The sequence below is a fragment of the Corythoichthys intestinalis genome, chromosome 1 (genome assembly GCF_030265065.1).
Source record: "Corythoichthys intestinalis isolate RoL2023-P3 chromosome 1, ASM3026506v1, whole genome shotgun sequence".
NCBI classification, from domain to species: domain Eukaryota; kingdom Metazoa; phylum Chordata; class Actinopteri; order Syngnathiformes; family Syngnathidae; genus Corythoichthys; species Corythoichthys intestinalis.
This window is the reverse complement of record NC_080395.1, coordinates 64988194-65005035: the sequence shown is the minus strand read 5'-3', so window position 1 is coordinate 65005035 and position 16842 is coordinate 64988194. Positions and strand designations below refer to the sequence as shown.

At 39.2% G+C, this 16842-nt stretch overlaps 1 protein-coding gene across 1 annotated transcript; it reads right to left on the bottom strand.

Moving 5' to 3' along the window:
• Positions 1–11198: 11198 nt before the first annotated feature.
• hp (haptoglobin) lies at positions 11199–14245 on the bottom strand. The gene is given in 5 exon segments (XM_057830468.1): positions 11199–11395; positions 13237–13338; positions 13341–13678; positions 13847–14108; positions 14206–14245. Coding segments are annotated over 5 exon segments (939 nt in total).
• Between the last annotated feature and the right edge of the window lie 2597 nt (positions 14246–16842).

Here is a 16842-nt window from a genome sequence, read left to right as displayed (position 1 = left end):
CTTGTTACTGGTGTGTTTCCCTTCATTTAAATGTAATATATTTGTACAGTTACAATCTTTTCTTATGATGAAAGGATATTATATGTTTATAATTTATGAAATTGACATTGATCAAAATGTACCTGAAAAGTCGTTTTTTTTTAAAATAGGAGCTAAGTGGCGTTCACTTAATTCCATTTAACTTGTCTGCTGGGGTGTGAATGACCCCACAAGATGCATTTTGAACCAATTCTTATTTTAATAATTGTTATTTGTCTTTTAGATGTTGATATATTTTTTAATTGAATTCACCAATTCTAGCGTTGGACAAAATAAAATGATTTTAAAATGATTCTTTTGTTGTTGTCTGTTTTTTCATGAGGCAAAAAAAAAAATAAAAAATAAAAAAATTAAACAGATGGAAGCAGTGTTCGGTTCCAGATACTTTAGCGCTATCTACTGGACAAATCCAGCATTAAAGACAATATTTGAAAGTTTGCAATAATTGAAGAAATTTCCAGTTCAGGCTTTTAACAGCACATCTAATTCTTTCGAGTGGCGAAGCAAAGTTTTGCAATGTGAACAGTATAATTCTTACATCCATTTACACTAGACCACCAACTCAATTGAAAATGACAGTGTCTGCTGATGGATAGTTTTCTTATAGTCTGCTTGTTTGTTGGTTGTTTTTATAGTTGTATGGGCCGAAGCATTTTGATTAACTGTCCCACATTATTTAATTTATCCAGGTTTCTTCCTCTATCCTCATTAAGATTGAGCATGAGCTAACTATCTCAGAAGGACAGTCGGGACTCGGTACAGTGCTGGCCAAAAGTATTGGCACCCCTGCAAGTCTGTCAGATAATGCTCAATTTCTCCCAGAAAATGATTGCAACGGTAAATCTTAATTTATTTTGCTTGCAATGATGCTTTGATTATGTGATGCTTCCCTAATTTGTGTAATTAACAGCACCTGTTACTTACCTGTGGCATATGACAGGTGGTGGTGATAACTAAATCACATTTGCAGCACGTTAAAATGGATTAAAGTTGACTCAACATCTGTCCTGTGTCCTTGTGCGTACCACATTGAGCATGGAGAAAAGAAAGAAGACCAAAGAACTGTCTGAGGACTTGAGAGGCAAAATTGTGAGGAAGCATGGGCAATCTCAAGGCTACAAGTCCATCTCCATACCTGAATGTTCCTGTGTGTACCGTGTGTAGTGTGATCAATAAGTGTAAAGCCCACGGCACTGTGGTTAACCTCCCTAGATGTGGACGGAAAAGAAAAATTGACGAGAGAGAATTGAACGAAAGATTGTGCGGATGGTGGATAAAGAACCTCAACTAAAATCCAAACAAGTTCAAGCTGTCCTGCAGTCCGAGCGTACAACAGTGTAAACCCGTACTATCCGTCGGCGTCTGAATGAAAAGGGAATCTATGGTAGGATACCCAAGAAGACCCCACTTCTGGCATAGAGACATAAAAAAGCCAGGCCAAAACTTACCTGAAAAAGCCAAAACGTTTTGGAAGAATGTTCTCTGGTCAAATGAGACAAAAGTAGAGCTTTTTGGGAAAAGGCATCAATATAGTTTACAGGGAAAAAATCATCAAAGACAAGAACATGGTCCCCACAGTCAAACATGACGGAGGTTCCCTGATTTTTTGGGGTAGCTTTGCTACCTCTGGGACTGGACTGCTTGACCGTGTGCATGGCATTATGATGTCTGAAGTCTACCAACAAATTTTGCAACATAATGTGAGAAAGCTGTGTCTCCTTCAGAGGTCATGGGTCTTCCAGCAGGACGATGACCAGAAACGCACTTAAAAAAGCACTAGAAAATGGCACTGGAGACTTCTGAAGTGGCCAGCAATGAGTGCAGACCTGAATCCTATAGAACATCTGTGGAGAGATCTGAAAAATTGCAGTTTGGAGAAGGCACCATTCAAATCTCAGAGACCTGGAGCAGTTGGCCAAAGAAGAATGGTCTAAAATTCCAGAGCATTGTAAGTATCTCATTGATGGATACCGGAAGCGGTTGTTCACAATTATTTTGTCTAAAGGTTGTGCTACCGAGTATGAAGCTGATGGTGGCAATACTTTTGTCTGGCCCAATTTTGGAGTTTTGTGTAAAATGGTAATGATCCCCCCCCCCCCCCCCCCCCCCCCCCATTCTCTTTTGTGTTTTTTCATTGCCAGCGAAATAAATGAAGATATTACTACCAAAGCATTTGGAACTACAATCATTTTCTGGGAGAAATTAAGCATTATCTAACAGAATTGCAGGGGTGCCAATACTTTTGGCCAGCACTGTAGCCTACTTACCTTAGGCTGGTCGGTCACATTCAGACAAGGGCGTAGGTTTGGGCTCAACATTGGCAGGATCGATATAACATAGGGTGACCATATTTTGATTTCCAAAAAGGACACTCGGCCCGGCCTTGAGATACTTGAATTTTACGCGAAGTTCACTCAAAGTGAAACTATATCACCAATATATATTCAAAGTGTGCCTCCCCCATCTGGAAAGAAAAATTTAGTTTCACTAAAAAAAAAAAAAAAAATTCTCTCTCCCTCTTCTGAAGATGGTACATGTTAAGATAATTATCGGGGTTTGATTCATTAAATGTTTCCTTGGTTGGTTGATTGAATATTTGCTTATGCTCATATATACCATAAATAATACATACTGCCATATTCTTCTTACTTCTAGTTATGCTTATGCTCATATATACCATAAATAATACATATTGCCATATTTTTCTTACATATATAACTAGTAAATGATCATTGCTTGCTATACCAGATTGTAGTATAATGCTTAAGTGTTACAAAGTGTAGAAAGAGGGTCGGAGTGGCTTCATGGCCGCGCCGTTGCATAACTAGACCTTCCAGGCATCCTAGCACCTGGGGTTTTGGACTTTCGCCTAGCCCCTCGAGGACGATTTTCCATCCGAGGACATCTTCCAGGGCCACAGCGGTGCGCAACTGGAAGTGTTTGGACTATTCTGCTGATTGTTTAACGTTGCATAACTAAAAGTGTCTGCATTATTTTGACTGCTTATATATTATTTTGACTGTTTATATGATTGTTTTGATTGTTTACATAAGCTCTCGCTCCACACACGTGTATCACTTAAGTTCCACCTACATGCACACACATAGCCAATAAAAAACCACATGGGTGTCGCTAGCTTGCTTTCCCCTCCCTCAGTGCGACGCCCATTTTGTTCAGGGAAAACCCCTAAATAAAATACCAAGGAGGGTTTTTTTCCTTTAGATCAATCTTGGTGGCTAAAAAACCACATGTTTGACCTCCTTGGCCAAGAAAACTGAGTGTCTTCTCTCCTTATTTTTGGGCAATTTTACAATGTCTACCTAAGGATCTAATTTTGAACTTGACATTTTTTGGTCAATCGAGCCGGATTGCGACATACCTGACGTTTCCGGAAGCGGAGAGGATATCCATTCAAAGCGTGCACGTACTCGGTTTGCGAGGGGACTGGCCTCAACTCCACTTCTGGAGGCGAAGGGTTGAAGCAAAACCGAAAGGATTGAAGACATCTCACGGTAGGATCAGCCAAATTGGATGATTGTATGGCTGTAACAATTTTTGCGGCTGGTAAATTTTAAGGGCGACGGTGTCCTGTACGTACTTAAACTCCGTGAAAAGTAGACGCACCTAGAAAGGAGGCGATACAATATTTCGCGTCCTTTTTGGGTGCACGTTCCGTGTCTGCTTTGAGTGGACGCACCCAGAAGGGGTGCGATACGAGATTTCGCATCTTTTCTGGGTGCACGTTCCGTGTCCACATTGATAGACGCACCTAGGAAGGAAGTAATTTTTTTTACTTTGCATTGAACTTTGAAGCTAAATCTGGTGCTTGAGGCTTTTCCGTGTGAGGGAAAAACCTCGTATCGCGTAGTCGCGATATACTGTGTAACGCAGAGTGCTATTGGTTGAAGGGTTAAATGGTTTCATTCGCGTCTTTTTTGAATGCACGTTCCGTGTCTATTGTAGTAAAAGTAGACGCATTCAAAAAGGAGGTGACACGATATCTTACGTCTTTCCTGGGTGCACGTTCCGTGTCTATCTTGGTAAAATCTTGAGAATACTAGTCCCCCTCAAGTCAGGCAGGTGTCTGTAAATCGGTAACAGGACAACGGGTCCTACGTGCGTCTATTAGGGCAACGGGTCCTAATAATAGTAATAATAATAGTAATAATAATAGTAATGATATTAATGATACAGATAATATAGAGAAGTAAATAATATTGCGATAAAACTTGGTTATTTGTTGCAAATAAGGCGAATAATTCAGGAAAACTCTGAAATCTAAATACGTTCATAATTAGTGTGAAACGTTACTAAAAAGGATTTTTGGAGGTTTAACAACTTCTAGGAGACGAATAGAACACTCTAGCTTGAGTAATAAAAATATCTGAATTTTGAAGTGCATGTGACACGAAAAATTGAAACTCGAGAAAACGCGTAAAAACAATCTAAATGTTTACTAGAAACCCGTGCACGGCAAATAAGACTCAATAAAGCACGAAAAAGAGAAATTTAGTGGGAAACTCAACCCTTGGGGAGGAAAAATTAAAATACCATCCAAAAAAACTGCTAGAAAATAATTTTTTAGCGAAGTTTAGATCGTATTAAGGAGGATCTTGTGTGAATTTAAGGCGAAAAACGACGTTTTGACCCTCGGTCTGAAAAAATTTTTATTGTCAGAAAAAAACTCAAAAGTGTCTACAAAGCCTGTGCACGGCAGTTAAACGAACGGATAAGAATAACACATAGGATAAAACCAGTACTGGTGTGTGAATGAGATTTGTGTGAGTGTGTGCTTTTTACTAACATAATACAAGTGATACTCAGTAATACTGAGAGGTAGAAGCCTGACCACTACCACTGTGAGAAATTAATTGTCACCCCACTTTCAACTGACAATCGGCCCATAGGAACACCAGGTTCAGGGCCTGATCCAAATTTACATCCAAATGGGGAAAACTAACAGCAAACTCGATGGGGGGAAAGATCCTAAATTAGATCTCGCATGTAAAGACTGGAAATTCATCGAGAATCAATGTCCAACTAAAATAAGATTTTTAAATCTTTGGATCACTAAGTACGGTTTTAATGGCCAGCTTAATACCCAAAAAATCGTACCCCTGCAGGACCAAATTAAAGTGAAACGGGAAAAACAATGCGAAAAAAATGGCTAAAGACGGATATGAAGATACCAAATTTTGGATGGAAATGGCTCAATGTCGTCGGAGAGACGCGGGAAAGATTAAACAGAAGATAAAGAGTGGAAAAGAACCAGAAGTCTTATTCCATAGGAAGGAAGACGATGAGACAGGTCTAGTAGGGACAATAAAAGAGATAAAAGAGGAAGTGAAAGAATCATCTAAAGAATTAACTTCTACTATGCCAACCATAGTGATAATTGTTGAATTGTGCTGCTGAAAGTTTGAGTAAGTTGTAATGAGGGCAGAGGTAAGTTGTATTGAGGGCAGAGGTAACCGTAAGCCTAGGTAAATGGGTTGCGAATGTGTTTGGTTGTTTGGTGGACGTCTGAAGTGGAAAAAAGGGAGCTGAGAAAGTTCTGGGAGTGGGAGAGGAGCGTTGATAAGCGAGGAATTTGTTTGTAAATAGCTGACCGTCTATTGCGTAAATAGCTGAAATAGCTGACCGTTTAATGAGCAAAATCGGGAAAAAGGAGGAGTTCTTCAACATGAGGAGTGCGGCCCTTCGGTGGCCCCTATTTGCAACATGGGGTCCTCGACGGCATCCGCTGGGTTTTTGCCCAAATTAATTATAAGGGGAGGTTGTGATTCCAGCTAGGAATATTCCAGCCTTTCCCTTGTACTATTTAGGAGATTAATTTTTGAAATGGAATCTCATTAGAGATAAAAATAGACTAGTGAGCTCAATTGGAACTTAGAGAATGCTCTTAAAAGAAAATAAGAGAATGGCTAAAAGAGAAAGAAAATGGTTAATGTTATGAAAAAGGAAAAGATCAACTGTTGATAAATAGCTATTTGAGACGTAAACTTAACAGATTTATTTTAAGCAATTTTATTTAAGCAAAGAGCTAGTATGTTTGATAAAAGAAAATTAGATTTGAAAGTAAATTATTCTGAATTCAGGTGAAAAATGACCAACTTTTAGATGTATCGGGCTAATAAGAACAAATAGTATTTACTCCAAGTAAGTAGAGTAATCTGACGTATTAATCGTCATTAATGGCCTTTAATCTTTGAATTAGTCTTTGACATTCAAATTAAGGTTGAGAAAATTATTCGGCTAGATTCCAGAGAGATGATGTTAGTGAGACGTTATAAAATTTACAATGAAGAAGGTGACTTAGAAATAGGAAAACGTACTCATTGTTGGCAGATTTAAAGAGAAAAGGAATCACACATAATTACATAGTAAATAGATTGACTAAATTAGATTTTGAAGTACATGGCAAAATATTGTAAGAACTGTCAAAAGACTTCCCATTAATTCTTGGGAATGATAATAGATATCAATACAAGTCTTATAGATAAAGAAAGGTCCAAATGCTGATTAGCGAACTCCTGTTGAGGAGCAGTTTGGTATATGTCACAAGATAAATAACTACTAACAGCTGGTGGAAAAACCAGTTTTAGCAGACTTTAGAGCAATTTTAAAGTTGCCACTTTCTGTGTGTGAATCTGTTCGTGAATAAATTATCAAATAAATGATTGTGCTGACAAATTATTTAAAGGGGACAGTGAAAGAGATTAATCTTAGATACATTATTTGAGTGTATGGAAGTGGCGAATTAATAATATAGAATCACTGTCATGAGTTACTCTTAACATCATGAAAATTTGATTTAGATTTTTGGGGAATTGATCATGCTAAATATTGCTTAAGATAATTGGCTCACATGCTGATGGAATTTGGCTATCTTTGTTCAGCTGTGACCCAAATACGGTAGTTAAGACATTTTCATCAAATTCGGATTCTGGGATGAAAAGACAATTCTGAATTTTGTTGCTACGAATTTATAGTGGGAATAAGTGGCCGATTTTGTAGTGATAGGCCAAGGCAAAATTAATTGATAAATTCCAAAAGACGGAACTGAAGAAGTTGGGGAGCGGAAGTATATATTGACTTTTCGCCAAGTGGAGATAATTATGCTGGGAGAATTGTAATTTTAAAACCTTGGGTTAATTGCAAAGCATAACACTGATAATAATATGGGGTTTTGGACATGGGTTATTTACTTTTCATAACGCTCATTACAATTTTAATTTACAATGTATGATTACAATCCTCCCAATATAAGTTTAATTCTTCATTTTGATTTGGAACTTTGAATGCATTACTTTTATGTTTGATATTTTTATCTTTAGCACTTTTATTGACCTGACTTTTGGTTTCTTTTGTGGTTATAATCGGGTAGGAGTTTATGTAAGTTTATATAAACTAATTTGCTTCTGTGTATATATTGTTTTGGGGAAGAGGTCAATTTTTCAGGCTGTTGAATTGGATAATCTTATTTTAATTATGCAGCTTGAGATAAATTTAGGGACTAAGAACTCTTGATTATAAACACACATTTTAATTCATATGTTTTATAAATTTGATTAAAAGTTAAAATTGTGGGCGGAGAAAGTAAAATTCTTGGGGCATGATTTGAGCAAGGGTGGCAGGACGATCCTAAAAGACAGGGAAACTGCCGTGTTGCAAGCTCCAAAACCGCTTACTAAGCGACAAATGATGTCCTTTTTGGGCCTCACAAATTACTGTAGACCATGGATTCCTAACTACGCTGAAATCGCAAACCCCCTTGCTAAAGTCATGTATGGCCCTGGGTTAAAAATGTCTTCACCTTTGATATGGACAACAGAGGCAGAAAATGCTTTCTCTCAGTTTAAACAAACTTTGTTATCTAGTACCGCTTTGGCTCTGCCTGATTATTCTAAACCTTTTGTCCAAATATTTGATTGCAAGGGTGAATACATGACCTTATGTCCGTTTGCGAATAAACTGCCAAAGGACACTTTCCTTATTGATATGTGACTGTAATGTCCAGTACAGGAACACACTTTATGGGTCAATCATGGAGCGACATTGCGCGGTGGGTCTATGTGAGCACGGAGGGGGGGGTCTCATGTCTTTACAGTGGGAATGGTTAGGTTAGAAATGTGTTTTCAAGTCCTTTTTGCGGGGCTTGCATGGTCCCACTCCCCAACCTAGTCCTCACGGCAATGTTCACCCTAAACGGCACACACATTTAAATGGATTTTTTTCGTTTTAAATCGGTTTTGTTTGGAAAATGGGCACGCGGATATTTGGGATACTGTTAGTTTTTCTTAATCAAATGGTAATTGGGCAGAAATATTTTAAAGTAAACAACGCATAAACAACGCATAACAATGTCGAGTATGTATTAATGGTAGCAAAAGGCATTGGGTAAAGACATCCCTGAGTGTGGCATACCTGAAACCATTTATAGCGATAATGGGACGCAGTTTGCAAACAGAGTAATCGATAAGATTGGGAAATTGTTTTGCATTTCCTTAAAACATCACTGTGCATGGCATCCTCAAAGCGCGGGTTTGGTTGAAAGAATGAACGGTACTATTAAAAATAGATTAAAGAAATGCATTGAGGAAACGAAAAGACCATGGACACAGTGTTTGGGTCTTGTAAAGTTACATATTAATATTACTAGTACGTCGGGATTAACACTTTTTGAGATTCTTTTTGGGAGGCCATACCGGTTACCAATTTTTTCCACTAAGTGGGAAATAGATGAAGAAGCTAATTTAGCCGATTATATGCGAAAGACATTGGAGGTGAGACAGGATTGTGTTTGCCACAAGTTGATTCTGACTCTTCCCAGCAGAATGACCTGGTGTTTACTGGAGATTGGGTCTTGATCCGCAGCATCAAAAGGAAACACTGGCATTCGCCCAAGTGGGAAGGCCCATACCAGGTGCTCCTCACGACTCCTACAGCCGTAAAGATCGCAGAGAGGAAAACCTGGATTCACCTTGCCCACTGCAAAAAGGTCATCTCAACCGAGTCCCAAGGTCGAGCAGCTATCTAACTGAAGTCTGACTGAACGGTGGGGGTGAGCTTATAGTGCTCATAAATACTGCAGGTCAGTGAAGAGAGGTATTAAGCAAATCCAGGGCGCTCTTCCTGTTTAGGGGAACTCGGTCGACATGACACTGCCAAGGTGGGCTAGAAATCTCTTGATCACCTGTGTTGTCGTCTTTTTGGTGGTTTTTACTTACATGTACAGAGGTGTTCCCTACTTTGACATAGAGGCATTTTTGAGTAAAAACGCATGCACACCTGCTAATGATTTACCAAACAACACCTCAGACACATCCAGACCATTTCAGCACCCGGGAGAGCTAGGACATAAGCGTCCTAAACGCCAAGTGTCAGAGTTGCTACCAGTATCTGAGATCGTGTTACCTAAGGACAAGCAATTCATGTCATGCGATGGGGTAGAGTCGGGGCCGACTAGAAGTACAATGATCTGTCTTCCGGAGAATAATGACGCTACTCTGTTTATACCATGGCAGCATCTTCCGCTTACAAAATGGACCGCTTCGGGTCATACTGCTTTTACTCGGACGAAGTCTCTTCCTATGCAGATCACACCCGCAGTGCACAAAGTTACGGTCAGAAAACTACTTGGTATGTGACGGTTAAAGGGAGGGCGCTGGTGGCGGAGGACGGTCACAAATGGGCTGATTGGACCTCCGACACCTGTGCCACTTCCATTCGCCCTCAAATCAATTTGACTCGTTTAGAGCCGGGAATTCAAATACAAATTAGGTCCGGAAAATGGAATTGTGGTAATAAACCTTGTCTTTATTTTTTCCTCTCCCCATACGAAGGATGGACTGACCCAAGAGGAGATCCTTTTCATCTCCTAATCGTCTGTGTATCCTCCTTATTGGGAGACCCGGTGGAGGCCAGGCCCGTGAGTAAAAATGTAAAGACTATGTCGTCTGGGTTGATAGTAAAGGCAACGAATAAAGTTACTATCGATGATAGAATGATAGCGGTTACTGGGGTTACTCAACAAGCTAATAACTGGCTTTTGTTAGCGGAAGCTGCTGGAGGAATGGTTAATACTAGCTGTGTTGTATGTATGGGTCCCAGACCCCTGTTGCGCGTAGTGCCAGCTCTCCTTCCGCCACATTGCCTTCTGGAAGTTATGACTAGAACCATATTGAGTAAGGCTTGCAAGAAGTGGGATGGGGTATATCCACTAACCAAAGCTGCGAAGGAAAAGCCTATATTCTCCGACAAAGTTGCAATGGCTAACTTTTCCTGTATTGAACTTTCAGGGTCATTGAGGAGAGTGGGGAATCTAGATCCCTCATGGTGTAAGACGACCGTGTATCAAACGAGTCCCTTAGTGCCGCGTAGTGACGTATGGTGGTGGTGCGGTGGCAGCAGGCTCTACGACACCCTAAGGAACTCAGTGGGGGTATGTGCACTTGTGTCATTACTCTTACCAGTGTCTATTTATCCTGTTTCGGCTACAGATATCCTGGACGCAACATCAAAGTTTGACCCCTCTAAGTTGCGTGTTAATAAACGTAGTGCCCAGTGGGCAGTTGAACCAACTTACATAGATGCGATCGGAGTTCCCCGTGGTGTGCCGAGTGAGTATAGGTTGGCTAACCCAATTGCCTCGGGTTTTGAATCTGTACTCCCTTGGATCACTGTTAATAAGAATGTTGAGAGGATCAACTGCATCCATTTTAATCTCCAGAGACTTAATAACAATTCAGAGATTGCCTTTACAGCCTTAAAACACCTGCTGGATGCCACCTCTCTCATGGCGTTCCAAACCAGGGTGGCCGTGGACATGTTGCTAGCCGAAAAAGGCGGCGTTTGTGGTCACATCGACATTTGTTCCAAACGCTACCTCCTCTAATGAGGAGAACTTCCACAAGGCCCTCAGAGCAATCAGCTCCCCTGGTAGAACGATGTAGGGTCACTCTGGGGAGTGGACCCCCGATGTGTCCAGTTGGTGGGAAGCAACGTTCGGTAAGTATAGGTCAATGCTGTATACTATTCTGGTCTGTGTGACAGTGTTCCTGATGGCTCTGGGATTATGTGGTTGTTGTTGCATTCCCTGCATTCGTGTTATACTTCACCGGTTTGTTTCCGCGGCTATAGGTCCACGATTACAGGAATTATAACCCCTTTTTGCCCTGGGAGAGGAGTATGACACAGGTGCCCATACGGAGTTTGTAGTTTGCGAAGTGGCTCTCAATGGTGACGATCTCCCTGACGACGGCGATGGCAATGATGGTTTCTCCATTCCGGAAACTTTCTTTCAGACCCCGCCAACGCCTCCAACTCCGGGTGACGACAATATGCGTCGACATGTCTAATGATTCGATTGAATAAAGCCTTTTTTAGGAGGTTCTTTTTGATGATGTTTTTGTCGCAAATATTGAATAAACAGGCGGGAAATGTTAAGATAATTATCGGGGTTTGATTCATTAAATGTTTCCTTGGTTGGTTGATTGAATATTTGCTTATGCTCATATATACCATAAATAATACATACTGCCATATTCTTCTTACTTCTAGTTATGCTTATGCTCATATATACCATAAATAATACATATTGCCATATTTTTCTTACATATATAACTAGTAAATGATCATTGCTTGCTATACCAGATTGTAGTATAATGCTTAAGTGTTACAAAGTGTAGAAAGAGGGTCGGAGTGGCTTCATGGCCGCGCCGTTGCATAACTAGACCTTCCAGGCATCCTAGCACCTGGGGTTTTGGACTTTCGCCTAGCCCCTCGAGGACGATTTTCCATCCGAGGACATCTTCCAGGGCCACAGCGGTGCGCAACTGGAAGTGTTTGGACTATTCTGCTGATTGTTTAACGTTGCATAACTAAAAGTGTCTGCATTATTTTGACTGCTTATATATTATTTTGACTGTTTATATGATTGTTTTGATTGTTTACATAAGCTCTCGCTCCACACACGTGTATCACTTAAGTTCCACCTACATGCACACACATAGCCAATAAAAAACCACATGGGTGTCGCTAGCTTGCTTTCCCCTCCCTCAGTGCGACGCCCATTTTGTTCAGGGAAAACCCCTAAATAAAATACCAAGGAGGGTTTTTTTCCTTTAGATCAATCTTGGTGGCTAAAAAACCACATGTTTGACCTCCTTGGCCAAGAAAACTGAGTGTCTTCTCTCCTTATTTTTGGGCAATTTTACAATGTCTACCTAAGGATCTAATTTTGAACTTGACAGTACACAAGAAAGCCAGCAAACAGTTTGCTGAAGACATGTCAACAAGGCACATGGATTACTGGAACCATGTCCTATGGTCTGATGAGACGGGCAGGCTTACTTGTGTACCGTCTTCAGAAGAGGCTCCGTCCTGGGGTAAGAGCCGTGCACACCAATTTGATGAAGAGTGAGGAGTATGGTCTGAGTACTAACAGGCTGACCCCCAACCTCTTCAATCTCTGCAGCAATGCTGACAGCACTCCTGTAACGACTCACATGACATCTTGGAGGGAAAATGACAAGCAGTACTTAATTTGGACATTTAGGGATGTACGTGGTTTCTAAGGGGTGTACTCACTTTTGTTGCCAGGGGTTTAGATATTAATGGCTATATTTTGAGTTATTTTGAGGGGAAAATAAATTAGCTCTATCATATAAGCTGCACATAGGCTACTTTTCATTGTGTCAAAGTGTCATTTTGTCAGTGTTGTCCCATGAAAAAATATGCTCAGATATATTCAGAAATGCGAAGGGTGTACCCACTTTTGTGATACACTGTACTTTAAACGTTACAGACTTTGTTATAACATCCAATGTTTCTCAATGGTATTACACTTACAAACTGTTATTGTAATAATGTACGAAGGCTTCAGAGTGCTAGATTTGTATATGTGAGTATAATTTAGTCCTTAGCAGTAACAATTATGAAGAGCCCCTATTTTGACCTTTTTATATTTAGTATATATACACAATTTTGTTACAGCCTATGTTATGATTTACTTATACAGCTAAATCCGACAATAAAAAAATTTTTTGGACACAGTATATTTGGGTATATTTGTAGTTTCATGCAATTTGCTGTGATAAAAAGAAACAAAAAAAAAACATTATCACTGTCAAATTTATTATTGCAATATTTCGACCATTTTTACAAACAGAATATTTATGATAACACACTGCCCACACGATTTATCATAAGAGATGTGTTTATCAAACACATCTCCACTTTGAGGATCTTTGATAGCAAGAGCACCTCCTGCGTCACCCATACACACGTTTTCTCCATATTGGTTGGCCCAGTACACAACATGTTTTCATCCAAAGTCGGCGTGTAGTCTGTATTTTCATATTCTGCTTTGCAATCGGTATGAGGTGCCAGAAGAAGCAGCAGGTGCTTTAGTGAGGCGGCTGTTGTGAAGTGGTAACCATAGCCCCATCCCGTCATGACCCCTGTAGCACCTTGGGTGGCACACACGCTCTGGTCACTCCTTGGCAGAGGGATGGGGGTCACCATCCGGCTAATAACTACAGGTTCCTTCAGTTGGATCAATGCTAAATCGCTGTCCCAGTCAGATTGGTTTTGGAAACCTGGGTGGACAATAACCTGCACAACAGTAATATATGAGCTACTTCTTTTAAATGGTGTGGCAGGGGGTTTCCAAAGATTTTCAAAGAAATAAAAACAGGTCCATTATCAAAAAAAAAAAAAAAAAAAAATAGACACCAAGTTGTAAAGCATCATTGAAAAAATATAAGATATATTTTTAATTAATGCTCATCCTTTCAACAGCAACCTCTTTGGAGCTTCCTCTTTATGTGAAATTCCAAGATGCACTTTAGGCATGATGAGATTTTTTCCACGAATGTCCTGCCGACTGTTTTTGACAAACAGATTCCTTCCAGTTGTCAAAACCCAAAGGTTGGATATGAGTGCGCCGCCAGCAAAGCCTCCATCTAACAAACTGTCACTCAGGTAGACCATGACTTGCCACTGGACATGAGGGGCCAGCGTTCCACTAATCGTCCATCTAGAACACAGGGTCGCTGATTCAGAAGCTGGAAATAAGCAGTGCAAAACTCATTTTATGTCGGTAACAAGGTGAACATTTCATCATTCAATTAACCAAAATTATGAAGGTTTTGTCGATATTACTTGTCCTCCTTAGGGTCACAGGTGAGCTGAAGCCTAACATTGTTAGCTTTGATTGAGAGACAGAACTTCACACCCTGGACTGGATGTGGACACATTCAGTGTTTGAAACCAGGCTTCTTACACTGACAGGAAAGTGTGCCAACAGTTGCTCAAATTAAGGAAAGTGTATCTTTATGTAGTATTATTTGGAAGATGGGAGTGCAAGAAAGCCAGAGTAGCAGAAAACAACACAACATGCAAACTCCATGCTGAGATTTGAATAAGCAGACCTCTCAAATGGGAGGCAGCCTGACCGCACTGCAAAAACAAACCTCATTAAAATTAGTTTAATTCCCTTGTTTTCAGTGTAAATCTACTAGAAATGAGTGAAATTGTCTGCCTGAGCTTCGAGTAAATTTTACTCACTTAGATTTTTTTCAGATAAGAAAAACAGGTAGTTGAAAATCAGCTTAACACACTTATTGTAAGCAATAAATTAGTATATGTAATCTTAAAAAAAAAAAAAAAAAAAAGCTTGTTTTTCCAGAAATGTTCTTAATTCAAGAATAGGTGTTGCTTAAAACAGTATATGAAAGCATTTTTTTTCTTGATTTAGGTGGAAAAATTTCCAATTTTTAGATGTATGAGCTCGATAACAACAAATACTAATATTTATTTAAAGTAAGTGGAATAATCTGACACATTAATCTGTTGACTAGTGTTTAACACTCAAAACAAGATGAAGAAATTTGACTAGATTTAAGAAATAGAATCTGATTAAGATGTTATAAATTTGCAGTGCACTATGCAAAAAATAGACTTATATAAATGTATATTAGGGCTGTCAAAATTATCGCGTTAACGCGCGGTAATTAATTTTTTTTAATTAATCACGTTAAAATATTTGACGCAATTAACGCACATGTCCCACTCAGACAGTATTCTGCCTTTTGGTAAGTTTTACAGCAAGCCTTTTTGTGCTGTCTAACAGCGAACTCTTGTGGTCGCTTTGCGACATGGTTTATTTTTTTCTTGCCAGTTCAATATGGCTGCACGACATCTCGGGCTGACGCCTACGTTGTAATGTTGTGCTTATATGATCCTTGGACAAGATTTGTCCGTAAGTATGGTTGTTGTAAAGAATGTACATATTATGTTAGTAAGCGAAATGTTCTATTTTTTGTATGAGACGCTTTTTGTTTATGTTTAGTGAACCTGTATAGCGTGCTAAGCTAACGTTGTAGCTAATGCAATGCTTGTGTACTTTTTTTTTTTGTAGTTTTATGACGGTCTAAAGAGGACAATGGTTTGAGGCTATTTTATTAATAAATCAGATGAAAAAGGAAGAAGTCTGATTATTAAGGCGTCGTTCACTAGCTGTCTAGCTTTGGAAAAAGTGGACGCTTCGGAGTGAGGACAGCATAGACAGATTTAAATGACAGTAGAGTGAAATGCCCACTACAGTCCTTATGTACCGTATGTTGAATGTATGTATATATCCATCTTGTGTCTTATCTTTCCATTCCAACAATTTATTTTACAGAATATATATATAATTTACAGAAAAATATGGCATATTTTATAGATGGTTCGAATTGCGATTAATTACGATTAATTAATTTTTAAGCTGTAATTAACTCGATTAAAAATTTTAATCGTTTGACAGCCCTAATATATATATAAAGGAAGTTTGCCAATACCTGCTTTCCCTATTATATTATATTATCTTATAAATAATTCAGAAGATGGAAACCCATAGACTTCATAATTATATTGACAGGATACGGGGCGCGGAGCCGATTAATAGGAGGCCTACCTCCGTCAAAGCTGACCAAGTGGAAACACAAAGAGCTTTATACATTGAAAATTGTTGTGAATAAATGCATAAATCCCATAACCGTTTATAAATATGGACGTAAAATAATCTCGATTCTTTGTCAAAAGAACAAAGAACCGTTCTGTTAGCATTTATTTTACGAATGTGCTGCTAGTCTTTAAGCCACTGTAGTGCCGCCTTATCATCACAAAGAGCTTTTTCAGTTGAAAATTCTTGTGAATAAATGCTTATATACCTGAATTCTTTATTGATATGGACTTAAAACCGTCTCGATTCTTTGTTAAAAGAGCAAAGAACCGGGCAGTTAGCATTTATTTTACATAAATATGTCGAATGGGCTGCGGCCGCCTTATGAAAACAAAGAGCTTTTTCCATAGAAAATTCTTGTGAATAAATGCTTAAATCCCTGAATTCTTTATAGATATGGACGTTAAACAGTCTCAATTCTCGGTTAAAAGGGGAAAAAAATAGTGCAGTTAGCATTTATTTTACGTCAATATTCCGAACTATGATGCCAATGCCTTAGCGGCTAATCTCTCCCATTGATTTTTTTCACGTTTCAAAATGCATGCATGGTACGAAAAATATACTAATTACCTTGAATCCTTGAACAAATCACTCCTGAGACAATCCTTCCTGTTTGTATGCGGTTCAGCTTTCGTACTTTTTCAACCAAAATCTGGCATTAGATTACTGCGTGCATGTGTTTGAGAATAACTCCTCTTGATGTGGGCAGGACCCCTACTTGAAAGCAAGGCACAGTGTATGACGGATGTGACAATATCATTATGACGTATATGGGAAACCACTGTTAATGAAAA